Source organism: Netta rufina (genome assembly GCF_964035555.1).
Source record: "Netta rufina genome assembly, chromosome: 4".
Classification (NCBI taxonomy): domain Eukaryota; kingdom Metazoa; phylum Chordata; class Aves; order Anseriformes; family Anatidae; genus Netta; species Netta rufina.
In genome coordinates, this window is record NC_140127.1 from 53,826,473 (window position 1) to 53,848,725 (window position 22,253).

Consider the following 22,253-nt stretch of genomic DNA (forward strand, 5'->3'; position numbering starts at 1 on the left):
CAGAGCACCTATTCTTACTACCTTCCTACCTCTCTCTAGACACTTTTAAAATGCATGAAGCTAACACAAGCTTAAAACAAGCTTTGAGCGCTCCCTGTGTTTTTGCATTCCCACCTCACTACTTGTGAAGAGCCTGATGGCGACAAGGACCCAGGCTTGACCTGTGGGCATGCACAGGGACCAGAAATAGGCTCTTAAGGAATAGCCGATCTGCTGGGAGGGCAACAGAGCAAGCCAGAAGCAGGCCAGGAGGTACCTGGAGCACACTGATGATAGCCTTTAACAGAGGTGATGTAGGAGCTAAGCAGGGAGGGCGCACTGCTGGACCCGTTACTTAATAAAAAGGAAGAAACAGCAGGGTATGTGACGTTCGGGAGCAACCTTCACTGCAAGGACCACCTTGTGAAACAGGGCAGAGAGCATGATCACAGCTCTGTTCTTGAGGAGAGCAGCTCTTGGCTAGCTCGTGGATCTGAGTGGAAGAACTCCCTGGGATATGGCCCTGGAAAGAAGCAGGATCTAGGATTGCAGGTTGATTTTCAAGGATCATCCCCTCCAAGAAAAGCTCACCTCTTCTCATGGCGCTCAGTGAAGGGAAAAGAGGCAATGCACGAAATTCCACCCAAACATAAGAAAAAAAATCTCTGTAAGGCTGGCCAGACACTGGCACAAGTTACCCAGAGAGGCTGCAGTCTCCAGTCCTGGGCAGACTCAACCTGCCTGGACACAGCCCTGAGCAGCACGCTGTAGGTGGCCCTGCTGAACTACACATCCCCCAGAGGTCCCCTCCTGCCTCAGCATGGTGACTGAGGTACCCACATCTCTGTAGGCACGAGTGCCTGCTGGCCTAACTCACATAAGACAGCAGGGCAAGCCTACTGTGTACATATAGGATTTCCTCCTGCTGTACAAACTGTTTTCTAGAATACTTCTATTTTTGTGTTTTCTGACTTGTTTCTCCATATAAATAAGTAATTAGTGGGTGAAGATTATTTCTGTAATCAGAAAAACCAAAATTATGCCCCTTAAAAATATTTATGACCTAAAATTATTTCCCTAAACCCACAAAAGTAAGCAGAGAACAACAGCATAAGCAAGGACAAAACATAAACACAGAACACGACCTTCTCATCATTCTCCCTGGGCCAAACAGGACTGGTGAATTGAAGATACGATTGAAACTTAATTGAAAAAGACGCACCTATAACCACTGAAACTAAGTACACCGTTTACTTCTGCTATGATTAGAGTGCTTACTCTGCATAACGCTGAGTATTCCTGTGACTTCATCCTTGGGTAAGCAAGCTGAACACAAACCACCACCCAGAACTTCCTGATGCCTGTTGGTCTGATACCAGACTAACAGACTAACAGCTACAGCTCCCGCACCACACATGAAATCTTGAGAAAAGGCAGCTGTTTGTAAGCATGCACAGGTTTGGTGCAGCTGGAGAACATGAAACTGCTCTTTTCCCTTTCCTTCCCTGCAAGAGAAGCTTGCACTTGCAGCCAGACGTCACCCTGCAAGTTCACATGCTAACAGACAGTAAGACACCAAACGCCTTTAGCCTGTCAGCAGATTTCGGATTTGAGAAAGAGTAAGAAACTATTTTAATGAAGAAAGACCAGTAACAGCTGACTGCAACAGCTGCTTTTTGGTGTAACAGACTACGAAAAGGTTCCCTGCTTCTGTAACACGCAGTAGGCACACAGGCAAAGTGTGCCACAGAAGAGGAGCCATCAAACACATCAGCTGGTAAGGACTCAGGGCAAAAAAAGTAGGATTTTTCAAATGTGGCAAAGTCCTCATAACTAGAGGTACCAGTGCCTCCAAAATGCTTCAAGTCAGTGAAGGACTTGAGCACAGGCTTAACTATTTCAAGGGAGTAAGTGGTTTTGTTTAAAGTAAAGACCTGTGCTGTCAGGAACTGATTTTATGTAATGCGCTACGTAAACTCTTGCAGACCGAAAATCACTAGGATAAGATCTTGAGTTGATCTGATAAGATCTGATCTGATAAGATCTGGAGTTGAACCTCAGAAGACAGCACATGGCAGTGGCTGGAATAGACCTTTAACAACCTTTCACAAAGCTCTTGAAACGAGTAAAGGTTATGTTTTCCTTAAGCAAGCTTTGCCTTCCTACTCAAGCATCCCAGGACAAACTATCTGAATTATTTTAAGGATATTTACTTGCCTGCTCTTCTGTCCACTGCAAGCTCAATAAAATATGTCAAGAAGTCTAACACATTGTTTGCTGTTATTGCCATTCCTTCTCTGTTTTATTAGGGAGTCCTGCTACAAGAGAAGCACAGTCCATGGCTAAATATGTTTGGAGAAGCCAGCCAGTTGTATCAGGACCTATAGCAATGCTTGTCACCAGTACAGTGTTTACTAGCATGGAATACTTTGTGAAATGAAGGAACTGAAGAAAGCAAAATCATTTCTGAGACACATAATATGTACAAAAAGATGATATAACAAAGTATTTCTTTGCATTTTTAAAAGACCATGTGGAATCCTTGATTTGAGGAGTGATGTTTACTGAAAAACAGCAGGTCTGTTTTCAGCACACTTCAGCAGAACAACTGGGCAGTAATAAAACAGATGGACATTTCCAACCTGACCACTCCATGAACCCACATGAGTAGTCAGTAACCTTTTTTGAACATTTTTTTTTCATTCAAGGGATGTAAAGCTTAGCATTTTTAGATCCAACGCATTTAAATCTACAGATTTCATTGGGATGATTTCAAAAACAAGCTGAGACTGCACAGGAGAAGAATCACAAAGAAATTTAATTTGGAAGCGACCTGTGTAGGTACATCCACCCTACACACAAAGCAGGGCGAGCTTTCAAGTAAGATCCAACCTCAAACCTGATCAGACGGCTCTGTGCAGTCCCACCAGCACAGACCCCACAGCCTCCTGTTCCCAAAGGGAAACAAACCGACTGCTTCCAGAATGGCATCAAGACACAACCAGCTGAGATTTCCTTCGTGAGAAGCCTTGCCTGCTAGCTTAACCAAAGAATGAACTAAATACATAAAGTACAAACGCAGCCTTTAATCTCTCCCTGAAAGAGAATGAAAGGATGTCTTCAAAGCAACAGAATTTCCTTGCAGTTCTACATCAGTAAAAATTAAAGGTAGAAAAGAGTAACAATCTTCAATTCATTTCCATTTCAGTGAAGGACCTTTTGTATTCTGGTCTTACCTTAAGTGTAGTCACAGGGTTTTATTATCTTGCCTGGAAACTACTCTACAGCCTCCTAGACCTCACTGACTTTCTCCAGTCATTAACTGCAATTCTCATTTTCCAAATTTTCAGCCCTTGATTCCTAATCAACAGGTCTTTCAACGGTATTTTAATTACTAGTTTTCTTCCCGTGCTACTTGTTGACTTTCACTCCTCCCACGGAATTCTTTCTAAACCAAAATTTAATTCAGAAAGGGAGGTGGAAAGTTTACAGCTCCTCCATTCCCTGGACAACGATAATGCTTTCCAAGCTCCCGTCCATTTGTTTTCCACACTTCAAGTCAAAGACTCGAACCAGGCTCTCTAAGTACTTGAGGTCGGTGGGTGCATGGAGAGGCAGCTCACCTTTGCTCCATCATTTCACGTCTCAATGTGTATGACCCAGCGCTTTGCTGCTGCGCCCACACTGCTCAGCTTTTGGTGGTGGTGAAATTTTAATTTATTCCAGCAGCTTTACCATCCAGGCGTGTTGGTCTATCTCACAGTCCTACTACCCACCACCACCAAAGCTGCATGGGTTCTAAGCAGAAGGGAAAACAAATAATAATAATAGGCAGCATCATTTCTCTTTGTAGTACCTAACATGCATTAGGTGTCTCACGTAGCCAGACAACTTGGTGATATCTTGAAAGTGAACAAGGTGGAGCACAAAAATCTCAATGGCTGAATAATATCACCCCAGGCCTAGGAAAGGAGAAGTGATCATACTGCAGGTCTGCTTGCACGTGCAGTTTGCTTTGTTAGGGTTCACATGGGCACTCTACAGAGAATGGGGTAAGTGAGGGTGATGGGGCTGAGACTCCAGTTCTGCAGGGATGTGCAGGAAGCTGATAACCAAGAGTGCACTCACTTTCCAAGGATGTTCTGTGTGCAGTCACCTGTGTGAATCCAGTTCTTTTTGACTTGGAGCCTGGTGGCCGAGTGGCACTAGCAGCATCCTCTGAAGGGAACGATAGCTCCAGGTACTCCGTGTGTGCTGTTAGTTTACATGTGATCATAAAAAGTCAAAGGAGACCGTACTTCCCACAAGTCACAAACCTGCTGAGTACTGCAGGCTGATGCTCCAAGTACAGCGTGCTGCTCCCACACCACCACGCTCCTTTGCTACAGACAAATAGCTTGAGAAACTTCCTCACAAATCCTCAGACCAAAGCAAGAAGTGTAATCTTTTCCAAAGTAACGTGAGTTGGAAAACACTCCTTGCAACTTAAACAGGCACAAAAAGATCTGTCCTTTCTAAAAAAAAAAAAAACCAACAATATTTGCAGAAAGCTTTTATAAATTAATGCAAACAAGCTCAGAAATAGAACATAATTGTACTTGATGTTCCAGCGAAGCTGGGCTATTCTATTTTGTGGTAGTGTTTCCTCCCCAGGACAGATGCCTCATGCTGCTGACACACTTTGATGTTTTATTTACATGCTTTCAAGACATACCTTCCCTGAAGCCCCAAATACGACAAAACCTGGCAACTTGCCACAAATGAGCCACCGTCTCCTGGACTGCTGCTTATTTTTGGGACCCTTCCCCGGGAAAAAGCACGATCAAAAATAAACTGCAGCTGATGGAACGCCCCTGTGGGGCTTCAGTGCAGCTCTGAACACAGAGCCTGGCTCTGAAGGAGGTATTCCTGCAAAATCTGCTCCTGAGAAACCTGGTGGTATAGTTTACTTCATACCCAGAGGGCTTATTACATGGTAGTAGTTCTTCCTCAGCCCCTCTCTCTGCTTGCAATCCAAACCATTTCTTTTTGTCTTGTACAGCTCCATCCCCCCTCTGTTCAATACCACAACCTTTAAGCAACAAATGTGAAATGAAGCAAGTCACCGGGTATCTCAAGTGGCAGGTGAACATCTTCATAGTGTTTCCTTCTCCGTCGTTTGTTTCAAAGTTCTCCTTCCGTGCAGTTTTACGAATTAAAATGGCACTTGAAGACATAACAATGATTACTGGGCATACCTGAAGGATTCCTGGCTCACATGTTATGAGGTGACTGCTTAATGTGGAGGCAGTAACAGTTGCAAAGTAATAGCCAGGAACCTCTGTGCTCATTCATTATGAACAGATATTAAATCCCTTTTTGCTCTTTGGTATTGCAAGCAGCTCCTTTTACACGGCTGAGACAGGCCCAGGGCAGAGCTGGAGGCTAAGGGAAGGGAACAAGAGGAATCCTGTTCCTACATGGGTATAAATGGAAAGAGACAGCAATGACATTTGAAAGCTTTCGGGACAGGTTTTGTTGTTGGGGCATTTTGGTTTTTAAACTGAAAGGCAACAAGAGCATTTAGAACAGGAAATGAGTTACTAAGAACGTTTTGGGAACAAAAAAATATCAGATTAAATTCCAGTTTCATAATAGAAGACAGGTCCTCTCCCCACCTCCTTTGCTCTCAAAGCTTTTATCACAGTTTACATAGGGACAACTGGCAAAACAGGAGCTAGCAAAACAGATTTCAGATGATAAAAAGCCTCAAATTGTTCTGCCTCTTTTTTAAAAAGCAATATCCAACTCCAAACAAGGGAGGAAAATTCGAGTTGTGATGTGTGCCCTCATTACAACTGAGATTAGTTGTGACACAACCTTTTCAGATGGCTGATCTAAGTGAGTGTCAAAAATCCACCTCCCGTGGATTTTTCTTTTGAAATTGTCACTGGAGAGGGAAAAAGGAAAGCCTATGAGTGCCTTTGACTGATCTGGTGTGTAAGTCAGCTCTACCTGCAACAGAGCACAACACTTCTCCCTTACTCTGAGAGCTCAGGAAGACCTCTTGAGGGATGAGACAGCCCCACGGTCTTTCTCCCTAGAACTACATGCGGTGTTTTTTGTGGGGAGAATCTTACTCGGACATTAAACTTATGGAGGTCCCAAGAGAACCAGAATGCAGAAAGCACGAAGCTTTTTTTCCAGCACTCTGCCTGCCTGGTATGTTTAACAGGCACGTGAACCCATCTGCTCTTGGAGGAGCAAGGATCTGCAGCTGTGTCGCGTGGTAACAGATCTCACCTGCCTCAGCTCAGCTTACAGATGGACAGGACTGGAACAGTTAAACTGCCCACGAACATCCCATTTCACAGAAGTTAATGCCTTGAAAAGTACCCAACTTCCATCTGGGAAAAGCAGGATTTACATCACCTTCTCATGTGACAAGTTAGTGATCTCTGAAGACAGGTTAGACATTACCAGAACTGGTCATCTAACTGTACAGTTCCAAAAATCCACACGTGTAGTTGATACTAGCTGTTAATATTTATTTTTTTCTAAAATACATTATTATTTTGGGTGAGTTAGAGTGTATTTGTTTACAAAAATTAACTTCATTTGAGAATATGAACTGAAACTAGGTGTTTGCCAGCCTTTGTTTCCTACCTAGGTGGTTGTCTTCGGAAAAGCAAGATACTCCGCTGAACTAACAGAGGCTGATCTGAAGATTAAAGTTAATGCTGCTGATTTTGACCAGGCATTCCTAAGGCACAGTGCATTCAGTGTAATGGAAGAGGAAGAACAACACAAACATACACTTGAGTGTAACCCACAACTGATATCAAGACCCTTACTATTTAGAGAACAGACAGAAAAATTGTTAACAACCTACAGAATTAAGCCGTACTTTGATTTTTGAAGCAAACAACTCAAAGAAAGCTCACTCACCTCCCATTATTCATTAAAGGCTATTTAAACTAAAACATTTATCATGTAATTTGAATGAAAATCTTTTTCTTTTTTTTTTTCGGGGGGGAGGGGGAAGGAAATTTAGCTGCAACAGGATAGGCCATGGTTCTAACTCTCCTGAAATAGTTTCTAACCTGTAATCAAGGACACTCCAAAGCACATTGCTGCCCAACATCGCATTGATAGCTTCCTGTAACTGCAGAACGTCCTTAGGAAAGTAATGGGAAGAGCAAACTGTTTACTCAAGGTTCCCTCCATTAAGATATAGCCAGATCACATTAAGGACATTTGCCAGTTTTTCCTCCCAAGAGTCAAGGATCATTGTCCTAAAAAGCAAGTGCTTCCAATTCCTGCTGATAAAAGACAAATGAGAGCCTGCTTCTTCCCTCCTGGTAGAATTTTAAGACAGCTGCATCTTTTAAAGTTGGTGAAAACTTTTCTGTGACCTGTTCTGTCTCACATCCAGATTTGACAAAAATCTGGGGAAAAAAAGTTTGGAAAAAGGTGTCATTGTAGAGTACTGGATCCATAAACCCTTACTTGAAGTACCTTTGAAAGTCACTGTAAGAAGCCTATTATATTCACATCAGGTATGTAAGGATGCTAGAAAAGTGAAGCAAGGAAAAAAAAGAGAAGGGATGCTAGATGTCTAAAGAAGATATTTAATGATGTATTCAGAAGAAGATGATCAGTGTGAAAAATGTGCTGTTTATAATTACAGACTGTCTGCAAGACAGCATTTCACTGCCAATGCCGTCATGGGTCATAGGAACATAGCTAAAACCAAGCATCCCAAGTCTGGCAGACCACCCCACACCACACTACTTCACGTCTGCTATCACTTGCCTGTGCTTCTGGCAGTTAATCAGGCCTCGTTTCTTCATCTAAAGGCTGGCATCCCCACTGGCTGGTCTCTTTTAACTGCTACAGGACAGCCAAGCCTCCTCCCTGTGTTGACAGCCAAAAGTGAATTTGCATGACCCAAGACAAAACACAGATGTCACTGTCCTTTTTAGATAAAGCTGCACATTCAGTCCTGCATGGACAAGAGTTGCCAAAACAGGGATAAAAGGCACCACCAGGATAAATTCAGCTAAGGGATCACTCCTGAAAGCCACCCCAAGGACAAGCCAAGGTGTCTCCCTACAAAAGAAACCAGAGGCAATTTTAGCAATGCTTCCAGATTATAAAAATGGTTCTCCCCACTGCCTAGAACTCCAACAAGAATGTCAATGACCCGTACCAAACTCACTACAGCCCTACAAGGACAGAGCTCTAGACCTGCAGCCTGTGCCAACAACTTTCTTTCAATCACCTCAGTTCAGCACTCATCTAGGAAGGCTCCAGTAATTGAAGAGTAACAGCTGAAATCCATCCTCCTGTTCTATCTCCATTAGCCATTACACAGTATCATCAACAATCCTCTGAAGCTGCAGTCAGGTCATTTACCTGCATCATCTGGTCTCTTCAGATAGCTGCCCTTACAACACGGAACCAGCATCCAGCCCTACCTGATGCCTGCCAGGAGTTTGGAACCCCTAATTATGTAATAAATACACAGCAAGAGAAGAAATTCAGGGCAATTAGTTACTTTGAGTCTTCTTGTTTTGTGTAAGAAAGCAATGCAGAAAGAAAAAAAAAAAAAAAAACAACAAAAAACCAAAAGCACACAGTGTGGAAAGGACACACCACAGCACCCAACTGATTTGTTTGAAAATGGAAGATCGATTCTCAAGATATCTACTAAAATGTTAATGATGCTCTTCCATCACTGTAGTCAGGGCAAGCTCGCTGCACTGATGGGAAGCGAGATAACCAGCAGTCACCGCACAGACCCAGCCATGGGGCCTTTCCAAACCAAGTGTCCACATGATAGGGCAAGATAGGGGAGAACCCTAATCAATAAAAAGTTGTACTGATAAGAGTGTAAACAAAGATGTTCAACAATATATGCTGGCCCATCATCGTAAGCATTTCTGGAGCTCCTGCTACTTATCTGCATTAGTATTGTATAAATACCAAATCTGATCTACATCATACCTTATTGAGCCACAAACTGTAACGATGCACACAAATGCAGATCCTCTTCCCTATTCAGGGTTATGAGACAGCTATTTTAAACCTACCCTGTTTCTTCCAAGAGTAAATTTTCCATTATTCCTTTTTTGTTCATATTCCTCTCTTCACCACAAGTTACAGCTGGGTTCCCCATTAGGAAATGGTAAGGCAGGTGGACAACCACAAGGACTGAACTTCAGCTAAGCTGGACAACTCGCCGGTTACACCCCTTTCACAGCGAGGGAATTCTGACCTTCATGGTATTTCCAAAGTATTCTATATTTAAATCCTTACTCAGAGAGGAAACCCAAAAGGGAGTGGTGAGTATTCAACGTTTCTAAAACAGACGTCACAGACATAGAGGGTCCCCACAAAAAGTTGGAGGGGGACGCAAGGGCAGTGCTCTGTGAGAACAGCTGAAGGAAAGCAGTAAGGGAAAGAAGACAAGATTTTAAGGAAAGCCTTTGTGTCTGTGTCTCTTTCCCACCCCAAGCATGATGTCAGCACTGGGGACTGCTGGTATTTCAGCCCCACCTAACACACATGTGGACTGGGCTCTTCTGCATTGATTCTTTTAAACATATGTGGTGTTTTTAAAGATTCGATAATGCTTTCAAACTGACAAAATGCTGCCTGAATTATAACAGCCCACAATAAATAGTTTTGTATATGACTCTGTGATTCACCCACTAAATGTAGTATGAGCTCCCTAAACTGTGTTTTCAAATAAAAACGTTTCTGAAGTCCACACAAGTCAGCCTCCCCCAGCTATACAGCAAGGGGAACTGTCAGTCGCTTCCACGGGATGCTAAATCCTACAGGCTGTGTTCCAGTGGGATTTATCCTCATTCCAAAATTTCAGCACGGATTTTTGGTTCAGGTTCTGGGTAACTACCGACAGAGTTTTAAATACAGGCTCCTTGCACATCGTCGCCTAGAACTCCAAAGCATTTCTATCAAATCTCCTTTTCCACGGCTTGCCTGTGGGGAGATTGGAAGCTATAAAGAAAAAAAAAAAAGTCTGAAGAAACAAAACCAGCATGAAACATTTAGAGAAAAGTGCTAGCCATCCAAATTTCCATGACAACAGCTTGAGTGAGCTCACCTCATTGGTACTATAGCACCAGGCCAAGGGTCCTGTAAATGCAGAGAGGCAACTGTTATTGGATCTAGTAAGAGTAAGACATCTGGTTACAGAGCTCCTGGAAATAAACACACACACACAAAAAAAAAGGGGGGGAGGAGAGGGAATACTGCTTCATTTAGCTCATCTTTCCCATTTTCAGTAGTTGGGAGTGTGCCTGGGTAACTAACTATGTCTGCTCTCCTCAGACCTGCAGTTTCTCAGGATATGTGTACCTGAAAATCCTGTTTGGTTACTGCATATCAAAGATCCCCCCTGGAAAAAAAATAATCCTGTGATGATGCTGTAAAAGGCAGTAAGAAAAGCATTCCCATGTCCACAGCCAGCAACTTTTACACTGGGGAGAAGCTTCCAGGTATTTCAGCCAAGATTCATGTAATTTTTTATATTTTTTTTTGAACGGCACCATCAACGCACACAGGCTCATGTGCACATTGCCCAGAGGACAGAAGGAGATGCACACTTTTACAGTCTTTCTCCACAGTGCTCCACTTCGTGGCAGACTAAAAAAGTAGCCTAAACCCCAGAAACTCTGGGCTACTTCTTCAGGCATGAGATTCTCACACAGCAGCAGTCAGAAGGTCAACAAGCCAACAACGCAAATATCTGATGGGCCCCATTCCTCGCATCCATGCCGGCTGCTGGAAAGCCAATGCAAACTGGAACTCCGCGAGCTGATCTCTGCACAAAGTGGTGTTTTGCCCAACTTTTGCCTTACGGATATTTCTGTTTGGGGAACCCAGAGCCAAACTGCTGCTTTCACGTTCTCAGAAACACTTCTACTGCACACAGGAGACTTTCATTATATCAGCCTTCCAGAAAAGCAGGCTATGATTTCAGGCAGTATTTTAGATCATCAACGTGTAAACCAAAGGTAAACTGCCATGCCATATATACATATATAAAACCCCAAAACTGAGCTGTACTCTCTGTCTCTGATGGGACCAGGAACCCTCCCTGATCCTGCAGGACCTACTGGTATCTTTGCTATTGGTTTGGCCCAAAACATGTTTACCACGTGAAGATTGCAGGAGAGCTTTTCAGCAGAAAAGCAAACAGCTTTCAATTGGAGTCTAAAAGTTCTGGTCTGAATTGCAGAGGGCAGGACCTGTGTAAAACAGCAAGCTAAGCAGCCTCGTCAGCCTTGGCTTATTAATAAATCTGGAGGTCGACGTGAACCTGAAAGTAGATGCTCATAAGAAATTAATTCAGAAAAGCATAAATGATTCAATAGAAAAGCCTTTGTGAGCTGAAATCTACATGATGAGGAATTTCAGTCTAGAGAGACCTGCTCCTTCCTAAGCTCCCTTCGAGCACCTTACAGAGGCAGAGGACGCTGCCACACAGCATGGTACAGCCCCACAGAAGCGGTGTGAGCCTGCCTGCGTCCTGCGTTTCTCCCAGGGAACCCGGGACGTGTAAGTGAGGTGGGTCTAATCTGGACCGTGTCCAAAGAAAGCAATGGAAGGAGGGAGAACAGAGGCAGAGCAGCCCCAGAGAGCTGTGTAAGTGCTGAGTAAGGGAGCGGTGTGACCGCGGGACCCACTTCATTGGGATGCTGAGCGCGTGCTCCTCTGTCATCGCCGAGACCCGCGGGCAAGGCGGGGAGTGACTGGCATACAGAACGCCAACGAGGATCGGCGCTTATCCCAACGCTGGCAGTCAGTGACAACATTCCCCCCCCTCCAAAAAAAAAAAACCTGACCTGGAGAAATACACCAAACAGCAGTCCTGCAGTCTCTGACAGGGGCACTGCATGAACTCGGGCACGGAAACACAGCTCCTGCAGAAATCTCAAGTTTCTCTTTTCTGCGTTGCAGGCATCTGGCATGGGAGACAAGTGAGGGTCTGTCCCCCTGGCTCTACTCACCACGTTAAAGGTTTCTTCTAGAAGAGAAACTGCAGCATCTGAGCATTCCTTCCCCACTCCTCCCCAAATCTTCCTTGACATTAATTCACAATTAACTCCCTGATTTTTGATTCAGCTTGCAAGTCTCTGAATTTATTTAGAAACAGGGTTATGGGGGTAACTGCACTAGCACAAACAAGGGTGTACACCAAAGGATACAAGCACATTGATTCACCTCCCCAGCTAATTTACCATCTTACAAGTAAGATGGACTTAAAACTAAGGCTTAATAAACTTCAAAGTTTACCAAGCCTTTGGTAGTGTTAAAATGACCAGTTATCAGGGCTCCTTATGAGACCAAATCCTGATTCATTTGGCGAAAACACAAACCATTCACTGAGGGATTAAAGATGCCCACGGGTCCTCGGCTTGACTAGAAGCAGTGGGGAATAAAGGAAAGACAAGTGAGTACAGTTACAACAAAACACACCCACGTGCAAGTAGGATGTACCCTAAACCAGACCAGGAAAAGAGACAAGATAGGCCCTTCAGAATAAAAAGGAAAAAAGGAAGGGGAGGGATTTCTTGTGCTTCCTGATTTTCAGTCTGTCATTCCTTCTCATTCTCTTCCAGAAGGCAAATGAACTGCATTTGCAGCTTCTGACATAAGCTAAGTAGATGGTTACCCCCACACATTCTCCTCCAGAGGTCTATTAGGCACTCAGTTATTTAGAAAGTTATAGGGAAAAAAAAAAGGCAAAACATGAGCAAAATCACTTCTACCACTGCCTATTGAATTATATTAGTATTCGAAGAAAAATTAGTGGCATTTCTAGTCTTATTATCTTACTTAAGTAATGATAGCCAGGTATCCACACACTGCTGCCCTAAGTAGCATACAAGTTTTCTTTCCTAATGCTCTGTGAGCTTCCTACACTGAATAAAGATCACCGGTGATTCTGCCTCAGCAGTCCTTGAGAAAACTACTTCTTGCTTTGCTATAGGGAATTTGAGAGGACCTATTGTGAACACACTCCAGAACCCATTCTTTGGCACAGAAGTCCAAGCGATCAGCTTCTCAGTGCAAGGTGCAAGATTAGCCAAACCAGATGGGGACAGCGGCGTGGCAAACCCACCCTGCAATGCCTGCGTGCTTTTTTTGCCAGCCTGGTGGCCCATTCTCGAAAGTACTTTGGGCTGCAGTGAAGCCCTGCTGCACCCCGTTCCCTCTCGGGGACGGTGGGAGACCTGCCGTCCTGCAGGCTGGAAGGGGATGGGGCTGTGGAGACAGCCGACAGGGGTTGATCGATCCACACCACCAAAATCGTTGTAGAAAAAAAACTCAATTTAGATCATGTAACCTTGCTTAGCATTTTATATTAGCTTACTTCACTTTACCTTGTTGGTTTATAATCCTATAGGGAAAATGAGCTGAAGCTAAACACAGCTTTTATATAATATACAGCATTTCTTTGTAACTAGCCAGACACTATGCATAAACTGCTTAACTAGCTGAGAAGCTGAGGACACATTTACTCAGATTCTCTATCTATACAATTTATTATGCCAAGAGCAGTTTATTTCTTTATTTCTTCAGTGATCGTTTCTTAATTGTGGCTCTGTCAGGTAGCTTATGAATAGAAACTTGTATTATAAAATGAAGCCACAATTGTAGATGACTAACGCTAAAGTTGTTTTTTTCTTACTTAAACTAAAGCTGTATTAAATACAATTAAACCAAATAAAAAAGCTCTTTGCAACTATCACTGCACTGTTATCTCTCTTTGATGAATTAACGGTATGCAAGTACACCATAAATTGCTAAAGAACCCCACATTTCCGTATATTTTTTATTTGCAGATGGAAAGCTTTGGGTTTTTGACTTCAAAATTATGTATGTTTTATAGCAGTTATTGCAGTGAACTAAACCAAAGTATCTTTGGTTATTAAAGTGACTATTGTCTACCTACAGTTAGCTTACGCTTTGAACAAGCTATGTTTCAAGGTGCTTAGTCAAGGATTTCCCTGAAGTCAGTTGTCTGATTTTGTATAAAACCATGCAGGAACAGCAGGTATAACTATTCTCTTTCATATAAATCATTTAATAGACTACAATAAGTCAGTGTTTAAGAGTTCACGATCTACCACAACATCACTCAGTGGTTTAGCCAGCACCCACACTGCTAGTGTGGATAATACCGACACGACAGAGCTCACCTCTGAGGAGTCTGTGTGAAGATGGGAGATGAGCAAGGCAAAACAGCACGTAAAATATCGATAAAGACATGCTAAAAGCTAACACTTATACAAACAACGGGGATCAATTTTATAGCACACGGGAGTAAATTACTTCACTTGTAAGCACCTACAGGTCTGAGGACTTGCACAGGGACACTAAGCACTTAGGTTCCTGGGTGAGGGAATCATTTTTTCTTTTTAAGTAACAGCTGCCCAGCTTTGTTTCGAGGGGGGGCAGTTCACACACACACACCCTCAAGTCATTCCCTCTTCTGGAAGGGACCACCATCTTATAAAACCCATCAAGGCTTGCCGTTGTGTTGAAAGCATCCAGCAGTATTTCCTACATTTTTACCGATCAAATTTTAGCAGGCTGGATGGCTTCCTCTGTTAGCAAGCCTCATTTTTCTAAGTACACCGCTTTGCTCTCCCTCCCAAGTTAGGGCTGGCGATTAGCTGCCATTAAAAGACTAATGCTAGACACTTGCAAGGAAGCAGCACTGTAATAACTGGCTTTGAAAGCCCAGAAAACACTTCTCCGAGCGAAGCCAGGAGCGCGTTTCTGCAGGAGCTCCTGTTACTCCCCCCAGAAGCGCAGCCAAGTCTGCGCACCACAGGCTCTGCCTTGTGCCTCTTCCAAGACTCGCTCCTCTCTGACTAGCGGCTTTGTCCAGCCGGGAAACTCACAATGAGGGGGGGTAAAGGGGCTGCCCCACGGCTCCGTCCTGCAGTATTTACTCAACAGAGCCGCTCATTTTCAACAGCAGCCACCTGTAGACGGGATCGGTGTGCTTGTGGCAGCCGGCACGGGATCATTTCCTCAGGTAAACGCACGGCAGATCAGGCCTTGCACCACTGATGGGACAGAGCCGCAATGATGGCAGAAGGAACTACTTTAAAATCAATAAATAAATAACAAAAGCAAAAGCCCCACTCAGTAGCTATTTAAACAGATTAAGATCACAAGTAGGAAGAGGAAAGGATACACTTCTACTTTTCAGGGCACGGCTAAAAAACAAAAAGCCTATCCTTTTTAGGACAGATCAGAACAAATCCTTCCGGCTGAGAACCTGAATGGGGGTGACACAGTCAGCACCGAGCTCCCCTCCCCACCACCTTTCCCAGGGGTGCTCTGCCTCCTACAGATCTGGGAAGGGGGCTGCATTACAGCAGCTAAGCAGCTGCCCATTTACACCCAGCAAAGCAGACGGGAGAACCAGGTTCTGTGGGTCTGCCTAACGGACTAGACCGCCCATTAGTTTTTAACTTCAAGATATGGTCTTATTTTTATGGCTAATTCCTCAAAGGACCCCTAGTTCTTGCCTGTCACACGGCTCGGCCTCACCTGCCCCTCTTCTGCACTTTCCCTTGTGCCTCCACACCGAATCTCACACAGGTCACTTTCCACTCAGGACTGTTACACTGTGTGTGTTTGTGTGGGGGAAACCAACAAGAAAACCAACCTGCTTCTGAAACATCAGCTTTAAACTGAATTCCAGGCTTTCTTAAGCCACCTCAGCTGCCTTGTACCCACACGGAGCTCCACAAGCACTGCTGGAGCCTCTGACACACAGGTGCAAGAGCCAGCAGGTCCCATATGTTGGCACACTTAACTAAGTCCCGCATCATAAACTAGCCTACCGCTCTCTATAAATTCCACAAATGCCAAAAAAAAAACTTAGGAAAGAGTCGGACCCAAGCAGCGGGATCGCTGTGAGGTGTTCCCGGAGCACCCCCGGGCGCGCTTTCACTCGCACCTTTCCCCCCCTACAGCCCCGCAGCGCAGCCGGGGCTTCGCTTTTAACCCCGTTTTTTACCCGTTTTTAACCCCGTTTTCCAGCTTTCCTCCTTTGCCCTCTCCGAGCCCCTCCAACCCCCCGGGCTCACCTTGGCCACCCAACCGAAGAGCGGGGACATCGCTGCGGGCGCCCCTCAGGGCTCCCCGCCGCCTCCTCATGCGCCGGCCGGGAGCGGCCCCGGCCGCCCTCCGACAGCGCTCGCCCGGGCGGGAAGGGAAGGGAAGGGAAAGGCCGGGAAGGGAAGAGAAGGAGGCGAGGGAAAGGGAAGGGAAGGGAGGAAGGGAAGGGCCGGAGGCCGGGCCGGGGGCCGCGCCCGCCCCCGCCGCGCTCCGCCTCCTCCGGGGCTCCGGCCTCAGCCCGCTGCCGGCCGGGCCGGGTCGCCCCCCTCGGGTAACTCGCCCTGAGAAGCTGTGCTCATGGGCCTCGGCCCCAAAAACCCTCCTGGGGGCACGGCAGCATCGCAGTCATGCCTGAAGTTCGCCCGATTCTTGTTATTATCTTCCCCTTTGAAAGCCCCCGTAGGGCGGCAGGTTCCCAGGCAGGCGGCTGGTGGTGTTTCAGGTGGATCAGGGAGAGATTTAAAAGCTGAGGGGGTGAAGGGATGCGACCTGCCCCCTGACAGAGGGGGAAACAGGACAGAACTGGGGGAAAAGAGGCTTGGATTTCAAGGAAATGCTCCGCTTCAGCCAAAACAAAAAGCCCTTTACTTTCCATCACCTCACAGAAACAAAGCGAAGAACCAGGTTTGCGAAATCCCAACAGAAAAGCACCGTGCTTTGCCCTGCGCTTCTCCCCAGGACAGTTCAGCTGCTCAAAGCCTGATGTTGAAGTGCCAGATTCAGCTCTCCACTTTGCCCAAAGCTGCTTTCCTCCAGCCAGCCAAATGTCCTGCACGTGCCAGCATTTGTGGGCCTAGGGCTGACGGAGTCGCCTCCCGGTTCAGACCCGACACCGTCCCACTCGTCCCAGTCGCTGGGCATCCAGCGAAGCACCGAGCGATACCTCAGCACGCGGGCTGGGGAGAAGCAGAGCCACCCTTTCAGCTCATTGAGGCAGAAAATGGGCAGTTTGGGCCCCTTCTCCCCTGCCCACAGCCTTGCATGCCCTGGTTTTATACGAAGTGAGCAAGACAGCTTATTGCCTCCAGCTGACAGGGCCAGTTCAGCAGCACTGAATTAGACAGAGCGCATTTTTAAGAGGTTACACTAAGACTAAATGACAAGCAGTGTTTCTCAGATTGTCACTGATTTGGTGAGCATCACGGCACTGGCGTGTGATAGTGTGCCATAGCGGGCTGAGGGGATTGCCCAGCTCCTTACCAACACAAAAGCTCAGCTGCACAGCTCATGCTTGCGTCTTTGCTATACCAAACACAACGCTTCCACCCACCTCCAGAGGAACACCAGACAAACCATAAAACCAAACCAGATCACTGACCGAGAATATTAACAATTACCTGGGGATGGTGGCTAGCACACACGGCATGAAGGAATGAGTCCGTGAGAAGTAGTGTCTCTGGTCTGGAACAGCACATTGCTGATAGCCTACGGCTGAAAGTATCTGACCGTGGTGGATGCAAGACCTAGTGCAGAGCAGTGCATGCCCAGCCTTGGTCTTACACAGCAGCTCCCTGGCCAAGCTGGGCTGGTGGCAGGGGGACTGGGGAAACCTCCTTCCCTTGGATATTAGGACTCATTGAGTCTTTAATTAAGTAATTGAGTCTTTAACCTAAATATTAGTTTACCCACCTGTAAAATCAACATAAGGCTTGACCAGTTTAGGTGGCTTGCTCAAAGACACACAGTCAGAGGAAGAGAGATAATGTGGAAGGTTGAAATCCTGTAGACACCTTTTCCTGAGCAACATTTGCCAGGAAGCCACAAAATCCTAACCAATATGAGCTGTAAAAGCAACGTGCAGTTTACTTGCAGTTACCTTCTCATGGTTGGATAGCCCAAAGCCTCCCCAGAGCTTGTTTTTAATTAACTTAAAACCTATGCTACAGCTTCTATAATTAAAGCCATAACAAATACATTTAATATTTCATAAAAGAACAGAGATCCGTTTTTCTAATAACTGTACAGGTGAAAGTAGAAGCCATTCACAGGCATAGCCAATGGTTTATCTTGTCATTATGGTAGTGGCAGTGGGCCATTTGAATGCATGGACTTTCTTTACCCATAAACCTAATAATGACTAAGTGTGACCAGCACTCACTCTGGTGGTTGTACCCACCAGAAGGTTTACTGGCATGATAGAGGGGAGAGACTTTCCTGCTGCTACTGCTCGTGATGTACAGAGCACGTACATGAATAAAGGGAAATCTGTTCTTAGGGCTTTAAACTAGGCACCTTACAAGAAACCTAGAAATACTTAGGTTTTAAGTATGTAAACTCGGTCTACTTTTATTTCATGCAAGAACAATGCCACAGCATACTGTAAAACTATGAGCAGCACATAATATCTACCATGTGACGGTAGCATTGGAGCTGCATTTCTCTAACATTGAATGTGAACAATATCATGTCTAAATGATTATTTCTGCCCCCTTTTCTGAGGGGATCCTGCCTGCTTGGGAGCTTTTCCAGCTCCCCCTTCCTGACTGGCACCCTTCCGCAGTTTCCAGCTAACAATACACACACATCCTCTGAGTCTCTTAAATGCCGATGTCAGTCAGGAGACCTGGCTTGTAGCCCTGACTGCCACCAGCTCAAAAAGCATCCTCAGTGTGTTACTTCATGCCACTCAGCTTCTAAACCTGCTGCATGCAGTTGTTATAGTGATGCCTGTATGATTTTATGTACGCTCTGAAATCTTCTACGTGCTATAGGGCTGGGATGTCTTGTGGTGAAGACACTGAATTAGGAGGTAGAGTAACAGTGAATGAATTCCAGCTTCCGCTGTTAACATGATTTTCAGGCAAGCTGTTTCACCACTGTCTGTTTTAGTTTATCTGTTAAATGGAGGTGATATTTGCCAGCCTTGAAGGAAGGAGTGGGTACACTCAAGAGCATTTGAGAAAGAGCTGGTGGCAAGGCTTAAGTGCTCAGATATAAAAATGTTTGGTAATGCATGGAATTCTTCAGTGTAAATGAAAAGGTCACTGTTTTGCTCACCTTCCAAAACAGCAATGTAGTAGGAACAATAACTGCATTCATTTTTCAGGATGTTCAACTTTCTAAAAAAAGAACCTCTGTATTTTTCTATTTTAAGTTTGTCTTGTGCAAATAACTGTCTCTCCAAAAATACTATATATCCATTTTGGGTAAATGGAAAAATTCAGGGCTCGGGAATGACATCTGTATTGCATAAACAGTAAGTAGCACTTGACACTATCTTATCTAAGCATATGATCTTAAAAAAAAAAAAAAAAAAGAGAGACAAAACCCTCATTCCTGTGAACTGTTCCATGTTATCATGGAAAATATTAACAAGATATTTGTGGCTGTTTTTAAAATAGCAGCAATTAAAATGCTTCAAAGCCACAACTGAAAGCTTACATCGTCAGAAAAAGGATCTTTCAGTTTTACAGATGTCCTTCATAAATTTACACATACACAAATATTACCCTCATTATTTCTCCTCAAACAAAGCTCTCCACGTTAAAAGAAACCAGTTGGACATAAGGATAGAGAGAGGAGAGAGATATAAAGACACATTGATGTAATCAACCTTTTAACTCAAAAGGAACATTTTCTGACTTGCTCTCTTCTGATTTTAGCTTTCTTTAGGTTTAATGGCTGTAAATATTTTTTAAGAGTCTTCACAGTATGTCACCACTGAGCAAAGTCTAACAAGAAACTGCATTAAGATTGCAGCCACAACCACAATCACCTGAGAGCTGGCCTCTCCAGCTGCTTTTAACTTTGGTGGTAGTTTTATAGCAGACCCTATTCCCTTTTGAAGCTTTCTCTGAAACTTTTTCCATAAATATGTTTTTGCAAGCCTTTCTTTTCTTGGATGACCCCCTCTATTCACATTACCCATTACATATTCCATTTACCCCTTCTTTCCCTGTTCAAGTCTGTCCTACACAAGGTCTTTGATAAAATGCAACAGAAGAATATACCTGCCAGTAATTACCACCATCTGTTATTTGGCCTTTGTTTAAAAACACCCACAATTTTTATCCTTCAATACTTAGTTTTAACTGTTCATTAGGATGTCTTTAAGTCTTGTCTCAACCCTTCCCACTCCCCATAGCAGGTTAGATGGTTTCTCTTTTGTCAGAGGAAAAAGATGGAAAGAGTTACTTCTGTAAGAATACTGGAAATGACGATGTTTGGGGTAATCTCTGCACTGTTAGTCAGTTAAGATCATAGACTGAAGGATTTTGGCTATCTGCTAACCAGCAGCAAGCAAGAAAAACACCAGACTTTGGGCTGGTGCCCAGAGATAACACGCAATCCCCTCCCTGTGCAGCAGCCCGACAGAAGGCAATGATTCCTTGCCAGAGCCCTGGGCACTGACCTCGGCAGCGGAACCCTTTCCAGCCGCTTCTGTTGGTTTCAGCTTCCATACGATTGCTCGTTCAGCTACCAAATTTGTCATTGCCAAAATTCTTTGATTTGAATAGCATTACCATTTCCTGCCGTTGACTGTGTGAGAGTGAAAGACAGCCTTGATGGCAGATTAGCTGTCCTCTTCCCAGCCAGCAGGAACCATCCCTCTCCAACTGTGTCAGAGCAAAAGAGTTACCATGAGCTCATTTGGGAACCTGGATGTCAGCAAGAGGACCAAGGGAAGGAGGGATTTGTGAAGGGATCTGTGATCCTGCACCACGTAGAAGAGAAGAACAAGAGCCCCAGGGCCACATTGCTCAGCAGACAATGGAATTAAACCCTCCTTGGGCAAAAGCTTTCAGGCAAGGTTTCATCAGCTAGAGTGAGATCATGAGCATATGAGATAACACGAGACGATGTATAAGGTTAAAGTCTTTCCTAGTTGCTAACATTTTCTTAAGATTTTTCCCCATGGATCTGTTTTGACCAAAGAGGTCTTTTTGTTTGTTTTTTTCCCTTGAAAACGGTCTATTGAGAGAAAATGAATTGCTCTTCTTCTGCCCTACTATGAGGCAGCTGTGGGTGACAGCAGGTACCCAGAATGGAATGGAGCATCTCTTAGCATTTGATGAAAGTTCAGAGCAGAGAGGTTTTGGAAGTCTTTCATCAAACAAGGGACTGGGGAAAATGCTGCCATCATCCCATATGGGACCCCTCTAATGAAAAGGATGAAGAGTATAAAGAATCCAAACCCAGGAAAAAGTACTTTTACCTGCAGCACCTGAAGTTGGCTACAGGAGGAGAAGCTGACAAAGGGACACTTTTAGATGCATAGCATCTGACCAACAAACACAAGGGATACCAAAGGTATCCAAGATAGTATAGAATCACAGAATGGTTTGTGTCCAAGGGACCTTAAAGACCATCTAGCTCCAACCTCCCTGCCAGGGGCAGGGACACCTCCCACTAGACCAGATTGCTTAAAGCCTCATCCAACCTGGCCTTGAACACCTCCAAGGATGGGGCATCCATAGCTTCTCTGGGCATATTCAGGTACAGAGATAACTTTTGGGATACTAGGATAAAAATACACAGAAAAAGAAAGAGACCAAGGCTATATACAATCAGTGTGTCAATAAACACAATCCAGCTTTAGGGTCCTGGTACCCATTCACGACCACCGATGCCATCTGATGCATAATACTCATCTGGGCTGAAATCATCCTGCCACTTCAAATACTTTCAAAACCACTGATGAGTAAACTTTGGATTGGCAAACTTTATGCTGGATTGAGTATTTTTTTTTTGTCTTCACAGGAAAAATTAAAAAAAAGAGCTTGAAGCTGTCAGGAACTCTGCCATGGTTTCTGACTAATTCAGCTAAAGTGTAATTATATGTTTGCATTTGACCAAGATCAAATGTGCACTGCTGAGTGAGCCGGTTGTGACCAAGTGATCAGATCTCCCTAAATGAGCAAAAAACCACAGCCTGAATCTGAAGATAAGTTCAGGCAGACCTGCAGAGATACCACTTCAATTTGAATGGCTGGAGGCAAGAAAACCAAAAGGACAATGTGGCAAGCAAACAACAGGGGAAACTCTGCACGTAGAAGCATCAGAGGTTCCAAGCACTCACTCTCTTTTGGGACAGAGGGTTTTCTAGCAGCTGTGAAACTGGATCAAGAAGCATAGACCACAGGTAGTGCAAACTGGCAAACTGCAGGAGCAGAGAACGG

The 22,253-nt window shown here is 44.7% G+C and overlaps 1 protein-coding gene across 6 annotated transcripts in view; it reads right to left on the reverse strand.

Moving 5' to 3' along the window:
* Positions 1 to 22,253, reverse strand: part of TBC1D1 (TBC1 domain family member 1) — a 109,326-nt gene that overhangs the window by 62,177 nt on the left and 24,896 nt on the right. The window contains exon 1 of one of the 6 annotated variants that reach the window (XM_084286092.1): positions 16,104 to 16,219. The exons of the other annotated variants lie outside the window; for them this stretch is intronic. Within the exon in view, the coding sequence (XP_084142218.1) occupies positions 16,104 to 16,133 (30 nt within the window). The 5' untranslated portion in view covers positions 16,134 to 16,219. Of the gene's footprint in view, positions 1 to 16,103; positions 16,220 to 22,253 lie in introns of those variants that run through there. 6 annotated transcript variants of the gene reach the window in all.